The sequence below is a fragment of the Neofelis nebulosa genome, chromosome 15 (assembly GCF_028018385.1).
Source record: "Neofelis nebulosa isolate mNeoNeb1 chromosome 15, mNeoNeb1.pri, whole genome shotgun sequence".
In the NCBI taxonomy this organism is placed as follows: Eukaryota; Metazoa; Chordata; class Mammalia; order Carnivora; family Felidae; genus Neofelis; species Neofelis nebulosa.
The window spans coordinates 34,087,264-34,107,724 of record NC_080796.1 but is presented as its reverse complement, the minus strand read 5'-3'; the positions used below and the strand labels follow the sequence as shown (position 1 = coordinate 34,107,724).

The 20,461-nt window shown below is 34.7% G+C and overlaps 1 protein-coding gene across 9 annotated transcripts in view; it reads right to left on the bottom strand.

Annotated features, from left to right (window-relative positions):
* The window catches only part of ACBD6 (acyl-CoA binding domain containing 6), a 218,921-nt gene that overhangs the window by 109,536 nt on the left and 88,924 nt on the right, over window positions 1–20,461 (bottom strand). For all 9 annotated transcript variants that reach the window (XR_009254352.1, XM_058701431.1, XM_058701435.1 and 6 more), the window contains 2 exons: window positions 18,899–19,004; window positions 1,274–1,363 (listed from right to left, as the gene is read on the bottom strand). Coding sequence is in view for 8 of the 9 variants with exons in the window: in XM_058701431.1 (XP_058557414.1) it covers window positions 1,274–1,363; window positions 18,899–19,004 (196 nt within the window). In the remaining variant the exon portion in view is untranslated. The remainder of the gene's footprint in view (window positions 1–1,273; window positions 1,364–18,898; window positions 19,005–20,461) is intronic.

The following is a 20,461-nucleotide window of genomic DNA, read 5'->3' as shown; positions in this document are numbered from 1 at the left end:
TGAAATCAAGATTCAAAACCTGTGCACCAAGTGACACTATCAAAAAGTGAACAGATAACCCACAGAAAGGGAGAAGGTATCTGCAAATCATGTATCTGACAGTGGTCTACTATCCAGAATATATAAAACACTCCTACATCTTAACAAAAAGACAAGCAACTCAATTTTAAAAATGGCGAAAGGTTTGAACAGACATTCCTCCAAAGGAAATACAGAAATTGTTAACAAGTATATGAAAAGATATCAACATCATTAGTTGTTAAGGAAATGCAAATCAAAATCAAGCACAATGAGGTATCACTTCACTCCACTAGGATGGCTGTTAAAAAAAGAACATAACAAGTACTGGCAAAGCAGTGGAGAAATTAGAACCCCAATGCATTGCTGGTGGGAATGTAAAATGGTGCAATTTCTGTAGAGGACAGTTTGTAGAGGTTCCTTAAAAACATCAAATTACCATACAACTCTGAAATTCTACTCTTAGGTACAGAATCAAAAGAACTGAAAACAAGCGTTCAAACAAAAACACACGCATTAATTGTTCATATCAATTGTTCATGCCAAAAAAAATGGAAATGATCCAACTCTTCATCAACTGATGAAGAGATAAACAAAATGTGGTATTATCCATATGATGGTATAATATTTAGCCATAAAAAATGAAGTACTGTCACATGCTACATGGATAAACCTTGAAAACATTATGCTAAGTGAAAGAAGCCAAACACAAAGGCTACATATTTTATGATTCCATTTACATGAAATATCCAGAATAGGCAAATCAATTGAAACAGAAAGATTAGCTATTGGCAAGATCTGTGAAGAGGGGGAAATAGGGAGTGACTGTTTAATAAGTACAAGGTTTCCTTTTGGGGTGATGAAAATGTGAAACAAGAAAGTAGTGACGGTCACACAACACTGTTAAGTGTATGAATGCTAATAAATTGTACACTTTATTTATTTTTTTTTTCAACTTTTTAAATTTATTTTTGGGACAGAGAGAGAGACAGAGCATGAACGGGGGAGGGGCAGAGAGAGAGGGAGACACAGAATCGGAAACAGGCTCCAGGCTCCGAGCCATCAGCCCAGAGCCTGACGCAGGGCTCGAACTCACGGACTGCGACATCGTGACCTGGCTGAAGTCGGACGCTTAACCGACTGCGCCACCCAGGCGCCCCTAAATTGTACACTTTAAAGTGGTTAATATGGTGAATTTTATGTTGTGCGGGTTTTACCTCAATTTTTTTAAAAACTCCCTCATCATCACTCTTACCTGGCAGTTAATATCAGCTCTATATTGTAGCAAGACTGTGACTAGTTCTTTATGTCCTCGATCACACGCCCAATGGAGTAGAGTTCTGCCCTAAAAACACAAAAATTGAGATAAATGAATTTCTTAATCCAGTTATGAGGCCATGTAAAATACTTTTTTTTTGGTTGAGAATTGTATTTTTATTTATTTTATCTTACTTGAGTAATGTTACATACAATGTTACATTAGTTTCAGGTGTACACCATAGTGATTCAACTTCTCTATATGTTATGCTATGCTCACCACAAGCATAGCTACCATCTGTCACCAGGCAATGTTATTACAAGATCACTGACTATATTCCCTATGCTGTGCCTTTAATTCCTGTGATTTACTGATTCCATAACTAAAAGTCTGTATCTCCCACTCCCCTTCACTCATTTTTCCTATAACCCCACCCCCTTCCTTCTTTTTTTTTTTTTTTTAAATTTTTTTTTCAACGTTTTTTATTTATTTTTGGGACAGAGAGAGACAGAGCATGAATGGGGGAGGGGCACAGAGAGAGGGAGACACAGAATCAGAAACAGGCTCCAGGCTCCGAGCCATCAGCCCAGAGCCCGACGCGGGGCTCGAACTCACGGACCGCGAGATCGTGACCTGGCTGAAGTCGGACGCTTAACCGACTGCGCCACCCAGGCGCCCCTCACCCCCTTCCTTCTGAGAGCCATCAGTTTGTTCTCTATATTTATAGGTCTGAGTCTGCTTTTTGTTTATTCATTCGTTTTTAGATTCCACATGAGTGAAATCGTATGATATTTGTCTTTATTAGTCTGATCTATTTCACTTAGCATAATACCCTCTAGGTCCATCCATATTGTCTTGCCAAATGGCAAGATCTCATCCTTTTTTACAAGAGCATAATTCCTGTGTGTGTGTGTGGGTGTGTGTGTGTGTGTGTGTGTGTACATATAGATATACCACACCTTCTTTATTCATTCATCTATCAATGGACACTTAGGATGCTTCCATATCTTCGCTATTGTACATAATTCTGCAATAAACATAGGGGTGCATATATCTTTTCAAAGTTGTGTTTTCATTTTCTTTGAGTAAATACCCAGTAGAGAAATGACTGGATAATATAGTATTTCTATTTTTAAGTTTCTGAGCCTCCATACCGTTTTTCACAGTAGCTGCATCAATTTACATTCCACCAACAACGCAGGAGGGTTCCTTTCCCTCCACATCCTCAACAGCACTTACATTTTCTTGTTTTTTATTTTAGCCACTCTGTCAGGTGTAAGGTGATATCTCATTGCAGTTTTAATTTGATTTTCCCTGATGATTACTAATGTTGACCATCTTTTCATGTGTCTATTGGCCATCTATATGTCTTTGGGAAAATGTTTATTCAGGTCCTCTGCTCACTTTTTAATTGGGTTGTTTATTTTTTTTTAGTGTTCAGGCATATGAGTTCTTTATATATTTTGGATATTAACCCCTCATTGGATATATCACTTGGAAATATCTTTTCCCATTCAGTAGGTTGCCTTTTTGTTTTGCTTTGCTATGCATAGCTTTTTATTTCGCTATAGTCCCAATAGTTTATCTTTGCTTTTGTTTCCCTTGTCTTAGGAGACTTATCTAGAAAAATGTTGCTATGGTTGATGTCAGTGAAATTACTGCCTGTGTTTTCTTCTAGGATTTTTAGGATTTCAGATCTTACATTTAGGTCTTCAATCAATTTTGAGCTTAATTTTGTGGATGGTGTAAGAAAATGGTATAGTTTCATTCTTTCATATGTAGCTGTCTACTTTTCTCAGCACCATTTACTGAAGAGACTATCTTTGCCCTATTGTATATTTTTGTCTTTATCATAGATTGTCCATAAGAGCATGGGTTTATATTTGAGCTGTTTCATTGATCTATGTGTCTATTTTGTACCAATACCATACTGTTTTGAATACTACAGCTATGTAGTATATCTTGAAATCTAAAATTATGATACCTACAGCTTTTTCTTTCTCACAATTGCTTTGGTTATTTGGGCTCTTGTGTGGTTCCATCCAAATTTTAGGATTATTTGTTCTCATTCTGTGAATAATATTGTTGGTATTTTGATAGGGATTGCACTGAATCTGTAGATTGCTTTGGGTTGTATGAACATTTTAACAATATTGATTCTTCCAATCCATGAGCAGAAGATAGGTTTCCATTTGTTTGTGTTGTCTTCAATTTCTTTCATTAATGTTTTATAGTTTTTAGAGTACAGGTCTTTTATCTCCTTAGTTAAGTTTATTCCTAGGTATTTTATTATTTTTGGTGCAATTGTAAATGAAATTATTTCTTAATTTCTCTGTTACTTTGTTATTAGTATACAGAAACACTATTGATTTCTGGAGATTAATTTTATATCTTGTAACTTCACTGAATTCATTTATCAGTTCTAATGGTTTTTATGGTGGAACCTTTAGGGTTTTCTATGCATAGTATCATCTCATCTGCAAATAGTGACAGTTTAACTTCTTCCTTACCAATATGGATGCCTTTTATTTCTTTTTCTTGTCTGATTACCATGGCTAGGATTTCTAGTACTATGTTGAATAAAGTGGTGAGAGTGGATATCCTTGTCTTGTTCCTGATCTTAGAGGAAAACTCTGTTTTTCACCACTGAGTATCATGTTAGCTGTCAGTTTTTCATACATGCTTTTTCTTATGTTGAGGTATTTTCTCCCTAAACCCACTTTGCTGAGTTTCTGTCATGAACAGACGTTAAATTTTGTCAAAGCTTTTTCTGCATCTATTAAGATGATATGATTTCATCCTTCATTTTGTTGATGTGGTATATCATGTTGATTAATTTATGAATCCTGAACCATCCTTGCATCCCCAAAATAAATCCCACTTGATCGTGGTGAATGATCCTTTTAATGTATTATGAATGTGGTTTGCTAATATTTTGCTGAGGATTTTTGCACCTGTGTTCATCATGAAGATTGAACCATAGTTTTCTTTTTTGGTGGCATCTTTGTCTAATTTTGGGGTCAGGATAGCACTGGCCTCATAGAATGTATTTTAAAGTTTTCCTTCCCCTTCTATTTTTTGGAATAGTTTAAGGACAGTAAGAATTAACTCTTTAAATGTTTGATAGAATTCGCCTATGGATCTATCTGGTCCTGCACTTTATTTTTTTCATAGTTTTTTGATCACCAATTTACTAGAGTTTCAGATTTTCTATTTCTTCCTGATTTAATTTTGGAGGAGTGTATGTCTATAGGAATTTATCCACTTTCTCTAGGTTGGCCAATTTGTTGGCATATAATTTTTCATAGCAGTCTCTTAAAATCATTTGTATTTTTGTAGTGTCAATTGTCACTTCTCTTTTATTTCTCACTTTATTTATTTGGGTCTTTTTATTTATTAATTTTTCTTAAGGAGTCTGGATAAGTGTTTATCAATTTTATTTATCTTTTCAAAGAACCTCCTCCTGGTTTCATTGTGTTTTCCTCGTTTTCTTTTTTTAGTCTTTAGGTCATCAGGTCATTTCTTTCTGCTCTGCTCTTTATTATTTCCTTTCTTCTATTCACTTTAGGCTTTGTTCTTCTTTTTCTAGTTCTTTTAGGTGTATGATTAGATTGTTTATTTGAGCTTTTTCTTGTTTCTTGAGGCAGGCCTTTATTGCTATATATGTCCTTCTCAGAACTGCTTTTGCTGCATCCAAAAGATTTTGGACCTTTGTGTTTTCATTTTCATTTGTCTCCATGTATTTTTTTTTTCTTGACTTCATTGACACTTTGGCTGTTTAGTGTTATGTTGTTTAGACTCCACGTGTTTGTGTTTTTTCCAGTTTTTTTCTTGTAACTGATGTCTAGTTTCATACTATTGTTGATGAGAAAAACGCATGGTGTGACTGCAATGTTCTTAAGTTAATTGAGACTTGTTTTGTGGCTTAACACAGGATCTGTTCTGAAGAATATCCCATGTGCACTTGAAAAGAATGTACATTCTATTGTTTTTGGATGGAATGTTCTGTATACATCTATTATAGCCATCTGGTATACTGTGTCATTCAAATATACTGCTTCTTTATTGATTTTCTGCCTAAAACTATCCATTGATGTAAGGGTGGGGGTGTTAAATTTCCTACTATTACTGTATTACCATCAATTCTCTCTTCATGTCCATTAGCATTTGCTTTATGTATTTAGGTGCTCCAATGTTAGGTGCATAGATATTTACAATTCTTATATCTTCTTATTGGGTTGATCCCTTTATCATTATGTAATGATGCTCTTCTATGTTCTATTAGTCTTTGTTTTAAAATCTATTTTGTCTGATAGAAGTATTGCTATCCCAGCTTGCTTTTTGCTTCCATTTGAATGGTAAATGTTTTCCCATCTTTTCACTTTCAGTCTGTATGTATCTTTAGATCAGAGGTGAGTTTCTTATAGGCAGCATATAGATGGTTTTTTTTTTATTTCTTTTAATGTTTGTTTATTTTTGAGAAAGAGAGAGACAGAGCACAAGCAGGGGAGGGGCAGAAAGAGAGACACACACACAGAATCCGAAGCAGGCTCTAGGTTTTGAGCTGTCAGCACAGAGCCCGACATGGGGCTTGAACTCATGAACCGTGAGATTATGACCTGAGCTGAAGTCAGATGCTTCAAGGACTGAGCCACCCAGGCGCACCAGATGGGCCTTTTTTTTTATCCATCTTGTCACCCTGTGTCTTTCAAATGGAGCATTTAGGCCATTAAAGTAATTATTGATAGGTATGTACTAAAAGATACAATGTCTTAAGAAAGACAAAGTAATATGTAAAACTGTAGGTTGATTATCCTAAGCATGGTTGATATAAAATGTTCTATGGCAAGAAGGTAGACTTTTCTAAATTAATTGGAACTCCTGAGTTGTACTCTGGAATCCATTATGCACTAGCCCAATGACTTACTTCAGCCTGATCCATTTCCTCACCTACGGAGTGAAGAAAAGGATACTACTAAAACAGTAACACCAATAGTATTTGTTGAATGAATGAGCTATAAGATAATGCCTTATTAATTTTAAAGTAGTTTGCACATGTAAAGAATAGTTTTTTTGAATTATTATAGTTACTTCTTCTGGTGAAAGAAACCTTGTGGATAAAATATGAATACTTAAATGTAGGTAGGAATCATAATCAGTATACCTAAATTTACCCAAATATATTCCTTAAAATGCAAGAAAATTTAATCAGTTTGAAACTAAGCATTGCTCATTAATATCCCAAATTTCGCTCTGAAATATCTAAAAAAACACTAACACAGTCTGCTAGTGCCTATCTTCAAATGTTGCACTTGCAAAACAGAATAGATGATAAACTGTTAGGAGAACAAGTCCTAAATATCAAACACTAGTTTTAATCATTGTCTACCTAAGACTCACAGTCACTATCAACAGGTTAATTCTATTCTTCACGGTCAGAAAATCTTGATTTAGTTAATTAAAGAAGCTCACTTGGTCTAAAGAATAAAAAAAACTCCTAGAAGCTAAGGGCTTTTCTGAAGAAATGAGTGATGCATAGTTTAACACTATTCTTTGAGGGTGGTAGTGATGTCATTTTTAAAGAATGGAATGTTTTTCTACATTAAGTAGAAATCTCTATGTCATTTTAGAAAAGATTTAAGAAGATGTAAGTTGGGACAAAGATGGTTTTAAAAGTAAAAACCACCTTTCAAGAAAGCTTTTCTAAACCCACTTTTTACTCTTTGTCTTTCAGACTCCGTTCAAGCACCTAGTAGTTCAACTAATTAAACCAGGTCTATTCTTGAAACAAACAAACAAAACAAAGCCAACTTCTTCCCTACAAATTATCCTTCTTTTTTTTCTTTCATTTACTCAATTTGTTTATATTTACTTGTGAATATGTTTTCCTATAGGCTTACACAAAATCCAAAGAGGCGGGAAAGAAGAAAATTTTTAAATGTGGGCAAATTATTCACAATTTGTTATAGTAAGCTATTTTGTTCAGAGCCCAGTAAGAATTTTGTTTAATGAAGACAGTTCTAAAAACTAAGTAAAAAATGTATTGTTGAGTAAAGAGTCTCATATGTTAAAATTTCTGTAGCTCTTAATGTGTAGTGACCTGCTGTTATTAAGGCACGAATTCCAAAACCCTTAATATGGACAATCAGATATCCTAATAAGACTCGGGAAAAATACCAATGTATATTCTATAGTTCTATTTAACTGTTTCATAGCTTTTACATTAAAAGAATCAGATAGAATTTCAAAGTCTCCATCTTCAACCTAATTTTAAGTGTACATTTTACGGCTATGAAGTTAAACTATTAATAAGAATTACTGCATAGTCAAAACGATGTGTGATATACTTACACAGAACACCTACCAAAATACCTAACAGTGAAGTAAGAAAACATAGTATTAATAAATCTAGTACTTTTACCTCAAACTGTACAGATAATTTCTACTTCTTAACCAAGTTCCTGATTTCTCCTTAGGTTTAACCCAGTAGGGTTATATCGACTAATGCTAAAATATAAATCTTTAGCTGTTGCAATGGGAAAGCAGACAAGCAACACATTTTACTGTTAATGGGAGATATATTTTAAATTTCCCATATGTGGTGCCAAAAATTTACTTTAAGAGAAACACCTATGACTGGACCTCAGTAGTGATTTTCACTTTAGATATATTTTCCAGAACAGTAGCACGAGTATAGCAATGTTTTAAGAGGATGATGTGCTCTCAGACATTTACACTATGCTTTTTAATACGTGTTTTGACCTGTGGTGTAATTAATTTTTGTAACACATTATTTTAATGGTACACTAATTAACCTTGAATTAGAATGAATTCCCTGACAATGACTTTCTGTAGAAGTGCTGAAAATATCTACATTAAGACCACCTAATGATTAATATCTTTATGCAGTATTAAGAAGCTCAAAACAAGAGCAAGATTAAACATACTTGTAAATAAGCAAAGATAAATCAGGCTTTGGAATTTTTGCTTTCAAAATGTTCTATACTTAAAAGAACAAAGACCAGCACAACCAGGTGTTGGAATGCAATAACTCTTTACTTCAAATTATAAAGTTCTCTTAAACATGCTCTAATTTGAGATTATTAATTCAAGTAATAACATAAGCAGTAATTTGCAGAGATGCCAACCTCAAAACCATTCAGGACAAAATCACGAAGTAAACACCTGTGGTTTCTTTTCTTTCTCTTTGTACCACAAACACATCTGGACCAACACAATGCAATTATTAAATTATTTTAGATACAGGATTTACATCTCTCCTCCAAAAGAAAAACCATGAATTAGGAGCACATTAAAGCTGTAGTTGCTTACAGACTATCCAAATTCATAAAGTAGTTTATGCATTTTTTATATAATTGCTTTATCTTCTATAAATGATAAAATCTCCTACACATTTTCAAATTAAATATATTTTTACTGTTACCACAAAAGGTGACAATCTTTGTTTCTAGTTTTAACAACTCTCTTAAAAAATATCTTACAAGTATTTAGGAGATTAGAGGGGAAGCCATTATTAAAAGGAATCTGTGGCCATAAGAAGACTTACAAGCACTATTTGGAGAGCTCTGGATAAATTCTGGAATTCAAATACAGTTAACACACAGGGGGTAAAAAAGAAAAGAGTTCTCATCTGTTAACCACGGGTGCAGATACTGTCCTACCTCAGACAGATGAATGACTTAAGTGCTTGGAAAGTGCAGCGTGGCAGCTAACCTATTAAGTGGTATTACTTTCATACCTTCTCGAAAATACAGAGCAGGTCTTAATATTTTAAATGCTTCTTTGATATCCTTAGTTACTTGCCCTTATAAACTGTAGAATTTTTTAAAACTAGATTTTCTCCTGATGTACAAATTAAACAAAAAGAGAATGCATTATAAAATGAGTCTTGATGTTCTTATAGTATTTTGTGAACAGACACAAAACACACACCATACAAAAACAAAAACCTGGCAAAATGGGTATGTTTAAATTTCTAAGAGTTGTCACTTGCCATTCTGTGCAAATGAAATATGGTAAACAAATCGACTTGAATTTCTCTTTGCAAAAGAACTGTATTTAAATTGACAATTGTAGTAGAGGCTGACGTCAGCTACCAATAACCTTCCATGTCTCTATCTCCTCTATCCTATCCTTATCTTCCACCTTTTGCTGCTGCTGTAGCAGCTGGCTACAGTGACAATTCCTCACCTGCAAGCACCAGAAACCACACAATGTCACAATCCCTCTCAATAATGAATCGACAATGTTGTTTCAAAAACTTAAGTACAGGGGCGCCTGGGCAGCTCAGTCGGTTAAGTGTCCAACTTCGGCTCAGGTCATGATCTCACGGTTTGTGAGTTCGGGCCCGGTGTCGGGCTCTGTGCTGACAGCTTGGAGCCTGTAGCCTGCTTCGAATTCTGTGTCTCCCTCTCTCTCTGCCCCTCCCCTGCTCATACTCTGTCTCTCAAAAATAAATAAATGTTAAAAAAAATTAAAAAACAAAAAACAAAAAACTTAAATACAGGATTAGGACTGGGAGGCAGTTTAAGGTCTCCAAATGTACCTAGCATGGAAGCCAGCGGCTCCCTGTAGGATAATTTATTTACCAGCATTAAGAAGAACACCACACACCAATATGTGTGATACATATTTAAAATGAGCAACTACTTGATCTCTTTCACTGGCTAAGATCTAAGGTAAAGAGAAATGGTGTTGCTGTTATCAGGGAATTGAGAAGGATTTAAAACAAAAAATCTTTTCACAAGGAGTTACTAAGCCATGCTGGTAGCAACTTAAGAGTGAAGAAATAAGTAAAGGAGATATTACTTTATCCTGTATAAAATAAGTAATAATAGCAATAATAAGTTGCCATGAAAACAGCCCATGTGTCCATCACAAGACAATAGATTAAGTAATAATATATTATTTTGAGGGAATATTATTTGGCAATATAAAAAAAAAAAGAATTGATCTACACAACAAAATGGGTGAATCTCAAAAACATTACACTAAATGGAAGAAAACTTACACAAAAAGTATTATGATTCCATTTATATAAAGTTCTAGAACACATAAAATCAATCTATGTAGAAAAAGTGTTACAACAGTGGTTACCTTTCTGGAATTAGAAGAACAAACCAGCTGGGAAGGGGCATGAGGGAAATTTCTGGGGGTGATAGTAATGTTCTATATCTTGACAGGAGCTTCAGTAACATAGGTATATGCATTTATCAAAATTAATCGAATGTGCAGTTAAGACGTGCATTTCACTGTTTGTAAATGCTATCTTAAAAATCAAACTAATACTGAATTGTAGTTAATGATATGATGCTGAAGCATTTAGATGGAAGCAAAATACTCTGAAATGCATCAAATGAGATAGATCGATTGATGGATAGAAAGGTGGATAGGTACTTATAAAGCAAGCATAGTAAAATATTGGTAGAATCTAGGTGGTAGGCATATAGATGTTCACTGTAAAACCCTTTCAACTTTGTTGTACATTTAAAACTTTTCATAATAAAGTGCTGGGAAAAAATGAAACAAAAATTTGTTACACCCACATTCACAGCAAGATTATTCGTAACAGCCAAAATATGAAAGCAACTCAAGTGTCCAAGGACAGATATTTGGATAAACAAAATGTGGTATATACATATAATGCAATACTATATAAATACATATAAAAGGAAGGAAATTCTGACACACGCGAGAACATGGATGAACCTGAAGACGTTATGCTAAGTGAAACGAGCCAGTCATAAAGGACAAATATTTGTGATCCCATTTACATGAGATATCTAAAGTAGTCAAATTCACAGAGACACAAAGTAGAATGGTGGTTGCCAGGGGGTGGAGATCAGGGAGGGATGGGGAGTTAGTGTTTAACCCAGAGTTTCAGGTGGAGAAGATGAAAACGTTCTGTAGGTGGATGGTGGTGGTAGTTGCACAACAATGTGAACGTATTTAGTGCCACAGAACTGCACACTTAAAAATGGTTAAGATGGTAAATTTTGTTATGTACATGTTACCACAATAAAAATAAATAAAAAGTAAGTTGCCAAAAAGAGCATAAGATTTAAACTACTTTTACTATTTTTCTGATTTTGTATTAATTCTGAGTTTCTGATGTAAAGTTAGGCTACATTTTGAAATGGTGCTGCTGCATTAATGCAAATGAAACTAATATGACAGTTTAGAATGCACTTCTCAATTATTAGTATGAATGAACAAATTCCTTCAAATTACTATTTAAATCAAATAAATATACAACCAAAATAACATATACTCAAATGTAGAGAGTTATTTAAAAAAATACATTTTGTTCCTTTCTCAAATCCTAAATAAAACCATAAATTTAGCCTCAGTGTATGGACTCTGCTTCTTAAACCTTTTGTTAGGTTTATGTTCTCAATTTTACCAGGTTTTTCAGCAGTTTCTAAGGCAAAAGCATGTAAATTATATTGTGATATGAGCCACAAATTCAAAACAAAGCAAGAAGGGAAAGGAATGAAGAGAAAGGTAACTTCCTTCAAAGCATTTGAAAGAATCAATAAACATGGAAAATGGTACAGAAAAGTTAACTACAAAACTTTTTTGTTATGGGAAACACAACGTCCTAATTACTGTATCAGCTGGAAACACCACACAATTTTCTCATATTAGAAATACATGTCTTACCAAACCACAAGAGACTCTTAAATACAGAGAACAAACTGAGGGTGGACAGGGATGTGGGGAGAGGGAAAATGGGTGATGGGCATTGAGGACGGTACTTGTTGGGATGAGCACTGGGTATTGTATGTAAGCCAATCTGACAATAAATTATATTAAAAAAAAAAAGAAATACATGCTTTACTATATTAGTAATTACAGCTTGAATAAATTATATATATACACACACACACACCAGGAACTATACTTATTCATAATAAATTAACTTCATTATAAAATATGATTATTTTAAATACATTTTATATATAGGTTCATGTGCCATGATAGTTATAGATCCAAATATACATACATATATATTTCCAGCAGTATATGACTGTTTATTTCAATATGTGGAAATGCAAGCAAGTCATTTATGACTCTAAATTAAATTTCTATGATTTTGACTTACCATTTTATGACTATAATTAAATTTCTTTATGAGCTTATAGCAAATTTTAAGTGCAATAAATGTAATTTTTAGTCATCTAAGGGCAAGAATGAAATTGGGCTGAACTTGCTGGATGAACATTTTAAATAAAGTCATATACCACCCCAAAGAATCCTAGGCAATCAGTAATGAAATCTCTCAAGCTCAAATATCAAATAGATAGACACAAAGAACTGGATGTCCTTTCAAAACTGTAATTGTCACCCAACTTATTATAGCAGGGAAATGCCTTTTTTTTTTAAATAAAGGGGTTAAAAGTATTTTGCTAGCAATTTAATTCTGACATTAAATACTTTTAGCTCATCATCAAGGCTTAACAAGTTGTTTTATTTGCTAGAGCTTTAAAAGTCATGAAGCAATACCATTTATTTTATTTAGGATGTTAAGTTTGATTCTAATTTTAAGCTCTCATTTCCCTCATGTTCTTAAATTAATTCATACCAATCCCTGATTAATAATAAAAGTCTTGCCATCAGTATTCAAGGCCCAGCCTGAGATGTCATGGCTGAGAGGGCAGAAATCTGCTTGGAGCAATGAGAGAACCCAACTGAATTCTTGGCGTCTCAGTCTATGAATGTGTAAGCACTTCATCTGTTCATGGAAACACAATGTTCTGGCAGGCTGGGGGTGAAGGTAGCTGCATGGGTAACAAACTGGAAGACCTGGGAAGCCATACTACACCAGAGTAACTGAATGACAGAAGCAATACATTTTATCAGGTCCTTTTATCTTTAAAAAAATTGTGTTAGTGGAAGCTATTTGTGTTCTAGACATTTTATTCCTATGACTGCTGTCCAATGATCTTTGCAAAGGTCATGTGTAGATTTGCCTTTTAGGACTATTTGATAAAAGAAATTGTTGCAAATCAGAGCATAACACTAGCAGGGTCAACTGGAAATTGTACGTCCTTCTTAAATCCAGTGGCAAAAAGAACACTCTCTCAGGCCCCCATTTCCACTTAGCAATTATATGTATTTGACAACTCTGATTTAGTTCCTGTCTGTAAAATGAGGATAGCATCTACTTACAGGATTGTTGGGAAGATAAGTGAAAATACTCTGTGAACTAAAACACACACCATATAAAGTTTATTATTTGAAAGATGGAAAGTTCCCATAGGGAACATCTAGTACATGCACAATACATTCCAGGGAAAAAGTGACCTTGAAAAGTTAAGTGGACTTCGAGTTTCCAGTTCCAAATATAAGGAGGCTGAAAGTTGCCACTCCATCCTAACAACAAGCAAAATGCTGAACAGATTGAAAAATCAACCATTCTTGGATCCATAAGAGAGGGGAGGACACAGGGCAAATCACTGCCCCCAAGACTAAAGAGACAGCAGGTGACTCGACTTTGTAGAGCAGAGCTTCACAAGTGAAAACCACCCAAGGAACCAGTGCCAGGCAGAAAATATAATGACAAATTGCTAAAGGCTCAGTGCGGACAACTCTTGAGAGTTAAAAACTCCAGGGGGATCTACTCATGGTGGGGAAGGTAGAAATCTTTGTGAGATTTACCTCCAGGAGCTTGGCCAGGTTCCCAAAGTAACTTTCAAAGAAAACTCCCCTCCCACTTCTGGAGGGGAAAATGAATCCTTCTAAAATATGCCAGAGCACTCTGTTCTTAACAAGGTCTGCCTTCAGGGAAAACTAGTTAACTAGTGCCTACCTTGCTGGGGTATTATCAGAGCCAACTGACCTGGAGTAAGAGAAATATTCAAATCTAGCCCACTCTAGCCATCCTATTCCACCTAAGCAGGGAGGGAAAAAAGAAACACTTGTTGGGATTCACAGTCCAGACGCATAGACTCATTAAAGACTGAGACCTAATCACAGGACAACAGAGCCCTTCCCCTCCCCCACGCCTTGCCACCACATTACTAAAAGACTATTTTAAAAAGTTCCCTTTACCTGGTATATGATGTATAGGTATCAGTAAAAATTACAAAGCATACCAAAGGGCAAAAAACACAATTCAAAGACAGCAATTATTGGAACCAAACATGGCAAAGATACTGGAATTATCAGGCTAAGAATTTAAAACTATGATTAATATGCTAAAAACTCTAACAGATAAAATGGACAGCGTGCAAGAACAGATGGACAATGTAAGCAACGAGATAGAAATCCTAAAGAAGAACAAAAAGAAATGCTAGAGATTAAAAAAAAATAGTAACAGAAATAAAGAATGCCTTTGATGGGCTTACTAGTGGCCTGGATACAGCTAAGGAAAGAATCTCTGAGCTAGAGGATATATCCAACAGAATCCTAAAAAACTGAAAAGCAAAGAGAACAAAGACTGAAAAAAAACAGAATAGAACATCCAAGTACTGTGTAAAAACTACAAGAGGTGTGACGTATACATAATGGGGACACCAGAAGGAGAAGAAACAAAAGGCACAGAAGAAGAATATAAAACAATGACGATTTCCTGCAAATGAATGCTGCACACCAAGCCACAGATCCAGGAAGGTCAGGGGCGCATGGGTGGCTCAGTCAGTTAAGCATCTGGCTTCAGCTCAGGTCATGATCTCATGGTTCACAGGTTCAAGCCCTGTGTCAGGTTAGGCAATGATGGTGAGGAGGCTGTTTGGGATTCTCACTCTCTGCCCCTCCCCTGCTCTCACTTTCTCTCTCTCATGATAAATAAAAATAAACCAAAAAAAAAAATATATGTATATATACATGTAATATATATTTTGGGATTCTCACTCTCTGCCCCTCCCCTGCTCTCACTTTCTCTCTCTCATGATAAATAAAAATAAACCAAAATACATATATATATATATATATATATATATATATATATGTCAAAAAACCTACACCTAGACACATTATTTTTAAATCATAAAAAGTCAAAGACAAAGAAAAATCCTAAAAGAAGGCAGAGGAAAAAAATCCTTACTTATAAATGAACAAAGATAAGAATTACACCTGATTCCTCCCAGAAACCATGCAGACAATAAGAGAGTGGAGTGAAATATTTTAAGTGTTTTGAAAACAAGCTCCACCAAGCTAGAAATATGTATCCTGAGAAATTCTCCTTCAACAATGAAGGCAAACAAAAATTGAGGGAATTTGTTGTCAGCAGACTTTGGAAAAAATGTTAAAAGAAGTTCTTTAGAAGGAAAATAATAACTTGGATCTACATAAAGAAAACGAGAAGAGAGAAGAAGCCATAAGTGAAGGCAAAATAAAAACTTTTGTTTTCTTATTTTTCATTGATCTAACAGATAACAGTTTGCTATGTGTGTGTCCAGTATTAAGTACTTTATACATATTAACATAATCCTCAAAACAATGCTAACACAGGTACCATCACAATCCCCATTTTACACATTAGGAAACTGAGACACAGAATAAACGTGACAAAAGTCACATAGCTAGGAAATGATAGTGCCAAGACTTGAACCCATGTAGTCAAGCTCACCACAATTATACTGTTTCTAATTATTCACTGAATCATTCATTAGTTCATCAAATATTTATTGAGCATGTGGAATATGCCAAAAACTCTGATAAAACATTTTCAACAAGGAAGATCTCAAAATGTTTATCTTTCTCAAGAAGCTACTGAAAGAAATGCACCATCAAGACCGTGAAACAAATAAAAAAGGAAGCTATTGAAGGAGACACTTCATCCAAACAAGGAAGTAAACAATAAAAGATAAAGACCCAGGATCCAGAAAACAGAAGAATCCAGGAGAGAAGGGAAGAGAATTCCCAGGACAGTGGTAAAGCATCATCCCAGGATGACATCTATGCAACAGGCCTAGAGAGCAACTAATGGAGATTAAAGAAGAAAGGAGAGTTCCAGAAGGGCTATCACTAAAACAATATGGGATTGATTACCTGATGTGTTTGCACATCTGCAGAGAAGACCTCTTTTGGGCAATTTGAGGAAAGAATTAATGATAGAAACACAGAAGATATAACACAAAAAAACAAAAAAGAAGTAACTATTAGCCTTATGAAAAACAGAATGCTGTGCCATGGTATATAGACTGCATTATTCATAATTTATAATTATTCATTTCCTTCCCACCATTGCACCATAATCAGAATAGGCTTTCTACCATACAGACTTGGAGTTTGGCCTCATGACTTGCTTTGGCTGAAGGAATGTGAGTAGATGTGACACATGCTACTCCCACGTGGAAGTTTTAAATGTATGCGTGGGGTCTGATTCTGTCTGCCTTTGGTTCTGCCCCAGATAGTGTTTATCCACTAAGACTGGATCTCAGTATGAGAATGAGAAGACAGCTGAATTAAGATGAACTAAACCCAAATAAGGCTAGCAAACCCAGCTGAGCCTTGACTGATCCCAAACTCTTTTGAAATATGAGCAAGAAATAAATGTAGTTATTAGCCACTGAAATCTGGCTAACAGCAAAAGCTGACTAGTACATACAGTACCACTTATGGCTCAGCAATGAACATAATTTACATAGTAATAATAACATAATTACTTTATAGCTATATTACAATTATAAAATAATATTTTAACATTGATTCTATAGAGATGCAATCAGAAAGCTGAAACTAAAAGTTGTGATATAGTTGTTAGGAGGGTGGGGGGAGAAGGAGTGGGGAATATGAGTAAAACAGCTAAATCCTAATATAACATAGAGGAAAATCAGTAATGTCAAGAGATATAAGTATATTATTTAGAATTATGCAGGTAAATTGCAAAAGAAACAACTAAAAGAACTGAGTTTTTGCCTCAAGGGAGCTAGAATCAATGTGAGAAGGGTGCAAGCAAAGGAATATGTTTTTTTGTTATAAGACTTATAGTACTAATTTTCTTTGAACTACCTGCATGTATTAATTTTATAAAAATCTTAACTCACAAGTACAAAAATAAAAAACAATAAAATCAAGGAAAGCAGTCACACCTAATTTAGTGGGACAAAAATGTAGTCTAATCCAGAAAGGCAAAAAAACCCATCCTAGTAGGAATCAAAAGACCTGATTTTAGGGGCACCTAGGTGGCTCAGTCGGTTAAGTGTCTGACTCTTAATTTCGGCTCAGGTCATGATCTTACGGTTGGTAGGATTGAGCCCCATGTCGGGCTCTGCGAGGACAGTACAGAGCCTGCTTGGGATTCTCTCTTCCCCTCTCTCTCTGCCCCTCCCCTGCTCACACACGTGTGGACATGCGGGCCCTCTCTCTCAAAAATAGACATAAAAAAAAAAAAAGCCTAAAAAAAACCCGACCTGGTTTTATTATTTCATAATCTACTTTTCTCCACCCACATCTCTCTTAGCTGTTTGTTTCATTACTTAGGGGAGAACACAACTGTTACTGGTCCCCCTTTACTGCAGAATTATAGTCTTATATTTTCAGTTTCAGATGTCATTGACAATATGTATTACAGGAAAGATATAGCCTGAAAATGAGGTAAAAATAAGGCCTAACCTGTATAAAGAGCTCTCAATTAATACATACATTGATTATTTATCTACTCCTCACATTATCTATGATCACTGCAAGAAGCACCTCCTAACAATCACCACCTTTCGGTCATTTCAATCATTTTACACTGCATTATCAAAGAGTAAGTAAAATGATTAAAACTGAATTAGTAAATTTTATTCCCTATTTTAACAACTGTAACTCAGGGACAGTTTAAGCTCTGTATGTAAACAGTTTTATTCACAAACCAAATAAATTAAAAAGTAATATATTTTACAAAATAATTTAGTACAGACTCCCTTTAAGTAGCGGGCTCACATTTAAATGAATGGATTTACCAAAATTCTGACACACAGTATTCTAGAAATATATTTACTGAGCAAAGGACAATATACTTGTTCAAAATGCAATGACAGTGGGGCGTCTGTGTGGCTCAGTTGGTTAAGCATCTGACTTCAGCTCAGGTCATGATCTCACGGTTTGCGAGTTCGAGCCCCACGCTAGGCTCCGTGCTGACAGCTCAGAGCCTGGCACCTGCTTCGGATTCTATGTCTCCCTCTCTCTCTGACCCTCCCCCGTTCATGCTCTGTCTCTCTCTGTCTCAAAAATAAACAAACATTAGTGTTCACTTCAGCAGCACATATACTAAAAATAAACAAACATTAAATTTAAAAAAATGTCTTTTAAATCTTTAAATAAAAAAAGTACAATGATAGAAGTTGTGATGATAGAAGATGTGAAAACTATTTAAAAATATTTTTATATAATCTATAGATTTCACTTATTAACAGTCTCTCCCTTTATTGTGAAGAAACAAGTTACTTGACTGCACCAAGCTTCAGCTAGTAACTTACACAACATCAACAGAAAGATGATGGACACATACATAGAAAGCATCTTAACTGAGTGACACTATCTCACATAAATATTCTGATACAATCTTACACTGTATTTTGAGTTGTAGTTCATAAGCCATTTCGAAAAAAAACACTGGGGCAAAACAGCAGGCATAAAAAAATAATTAACAAGGCATGTTTTCCATACCTCTTCATCTTTCATATTCACATCCATATTTTTCGATTTGATGACTTTGGTTATATGGTCAATGTTGTTTTCCCTGCAGTAATCAAATATGTTTTTGTCTTCTTCCCTAATTAGAGTAAAAATAAAAAGTGTTTTACTAGGTTAATTCATAAAAGTTACATATTTTTAACATAACTTGTTTACTGTTGACAAACATCAATGGAATTTCTGTTTTCATGAAGAATTTTACATGAACAATAATGGATTTTCCATAAGACATATCCCATCTCTAAAGTTGTTAGCAACTATAATTACAGGGAAAAGTTTCATCTGCTTTAACAAGTTACACTAATACAATGATATAACACTTTAGTACATTTTTCTCAGCCCTCTTCCTCTCCCCAGTTCCTTTTTACACACTGACAGGCACAAATTTCCTGACTCAGAATTTTCAGTAGTAGCACTGCAGTAACAAGGTTACTTACTATTGTCTATACAGAGGTTTTAAAAAATCAGGACACAGCTTATTACTTTTCTTACAAGATAACAGAATAAGCTGATTGCTGCTACTCAAGTTCATGCAACACACACACACACACACACACACACACACACAATCACACACACTCACACACACACTAATGCAATTTTCTTAAAGGAAAGACAAAAAGCAATTTTCCTAAGGAAAAGATAATTAAAACATCACAAAATTCACAATCTTTTATGAGATATTAGAAGCAAAGACTAGGAACAAAAACTGGAAAGCATACTATGTACAAGTGCTCTTCTAAATATACTGATCGACTAAATTCATTCACTCTTATCCAACAACTTCACACAAAAAAGAAACAGGTAAGGAGAGACTATATGACCTGCCAAATGGCATCACATTTATTGAAGGTAGAACAAGAGCTAGAACTCACTCAGATCAGCTGATTTTGTATATGGTATGTTTTTCTATTGTATTGAGCTACATCTAGACTAGCCAGCTAGTCTATTCTACAACCTAATGTAGAAGTTAACATGAGATCTATGAGTTCTCCGAAACAGTATACAGAATTGTGTAAATGTGTGTGCATTTTTCTGAGCGTGCTGTGTGTATGTGGGGGTAAGGGATAGCATCAATGAGAGTCTCAAAAAATCAGTAATTCTCAAAAGGACCAGTAATTTGGAATATTATCCATGAAACTGTTCTATATGTGGACTACACATTCTGGACAGGCATAAAAGAACGCAAGATGAATTTCAAAAATTATACTAATATGTTTTACAACCTGCAGGGCCATAGCTTCTATTCATCACTAATGCAAGCACTTGGCCATAGGAGTCTTCCTATCTTAAAAGCCAATTTAAATACCTTATACCCTATAAAAAGTTATTTCCACTCAGAGGTAATTAACTTAAAACACACTACTTTAGTATTAACCATCTAAGCTTTCCTTATGCAAGTGCTGTATTTAACTGGGCACCTACTACATGCAAAGGCACTGGGCAAGATTCCATTTAGTAACAGATGAACAAGAAACTTTACATTCAATACAGTTAGGATGATAAAATCCATATACAATTAACATAAAATAAAAA